This window comes from Meles meles, chromosome 8, assembly GCF_922984935.1.
Source record: "Meles meles chromosome 8, mMelMel3.1 paternal haplotype, whole genome shotgun sequence".
In the NCBI taxonomy this organism is placed as follows: Eukaryota; Metazoa; Chordata; class Mammalia; order Carnivora; family Mustelidae; genus Meles; species Meles meles.
Window position 1 is genome coordinate 56,148,450 of NC_060073.1, and position 1,305 is coordinate 56,149,754.

Genomic DNA, 1,305 nt, shown 5'->3' on the forward strand with positions numbered 1-1,305 from the left:
GCAAGAATGGCTATACTTAATGACACCCAGTTCCATCCTTCTTCATTCCTCCTCTTGGGTATCCCAGGGCTAGAAGATGTGCACATTTGGATTGGATTTCCCTTTTTATTTGTATATCTTGTTGCACTCCTGGGGAATGCTGCTGTCCTGTTTGTGATCCAGACTGAACATAGTCTCCATGAGCCCATGTACTACTTTCTGGCCATGTTGGATTCCATCGACCTGGGATTGTCCACAGCCACTATCCCCAAAATGCTGGGCATCTTCTGGTTCAGGCTCAGGGATATATCTTTTGAAGGCTGCCTTTCCCAGATGTTCTTCATCCATTTCTTCACTGCCATGGAGAGCATTGTGTTGGTGGCCATGGCCTTTGACCGCTACATAGCCATTTGTAAACCCCTTCAATATACCATGATCCTCACCAGCAAAATCATCTGCATCATTGGAGTCATCGCTATTCTGCGGAGCCTGTACATGGTGGCCCCACTGGTGATTCTCCTCCTGAGGCTGCCCTTCTGTGGCCACCGTATCATCCCTCATACCTACTGTGAACATATGGGCATTGCCCGTCTGGCCTGTGCCAGCATCAAAGTGAACATTCTGTTTGGCCTTGGCAACATTTCTCTCTTATTATTGGATGTGCTGCTTATAATTCTCTCCTATGTCAGGATCCTCCATGCTGTGTTCTGCCTGCCCTCCAGGGAGGCTCGACTCAAAGCTATCAACACCTGTGGCTCCCACATTGGTGTTATCTTAGCTTTTTTCACCCCAGCATTTTTCTCTTTCTTGACACACAGATTTGGCCACAACATTCCTCAATATATCCACATTTTTTTGGCCAACCTATATGTGGTTGTTCCACCAGCCCTGAATCCTGTAATCTATGGGGTCAGGACCAAGCAGATTAGGGAGCGAGTCCTGAGGGTTTTCCTCAACAAGACAGAGAGCTAACCAGTCAGAGGTCTTGGAAGGTCTGTGTTAGATTTCATGTTACCTGCATTATAAAAAGTAGAGTTACCTTATGTCTAACCCAGTAGTAAAGAGGAAAAATTGAGTGGAGGTATTGAGAGCAGTATCATTATCATTGAATGGCAGGTTTTATATTGAAAATTAATAATATGTACATTGATAATATCAGATTGGGACAATTGGATATCCACATGAAAAAAGATTAATTTAGATCCTTACTTTGCACCATAGAAAAATTAACCTACAATGGACCAGAGAACTAAAGTATAAAAATGAAAATGAAAATTATTTGTAATATTGCTCACATAAAATTTTAGATCTGACAACAAAAGCAAG

At 42.8% G+C, this 1,305-nt stretch overlaps 1 protein-coding gene across 1 annotated transcript; it reads left to right on the plus strand.

Moving 5' to 3' along the window:
• On the plus strand, positions 1–951 carry LOC123949153 (olfactory receptor 52E8). Its single transcript, XM_046016497.1, has one exon. It carries the CDS (start codon positions 7–9, stop codon positions 949–951), a length of 945 nt encoding a protein of 314 aa, XP_045872453.1. The 5' UTR covers positions 1–6.
• Positions 952–1,305: the final 354 nt, after the last annotated feature.

What these genes read in the sequence shown, in the direction of transcription:
- LOC123949153 (XM_046016497.1), top strand. Translation starts at nt 7, where the DNA reads ATGGCTATACTTAATGACACCCAGTTCCATCCTTCTTCATTCCTCCTC.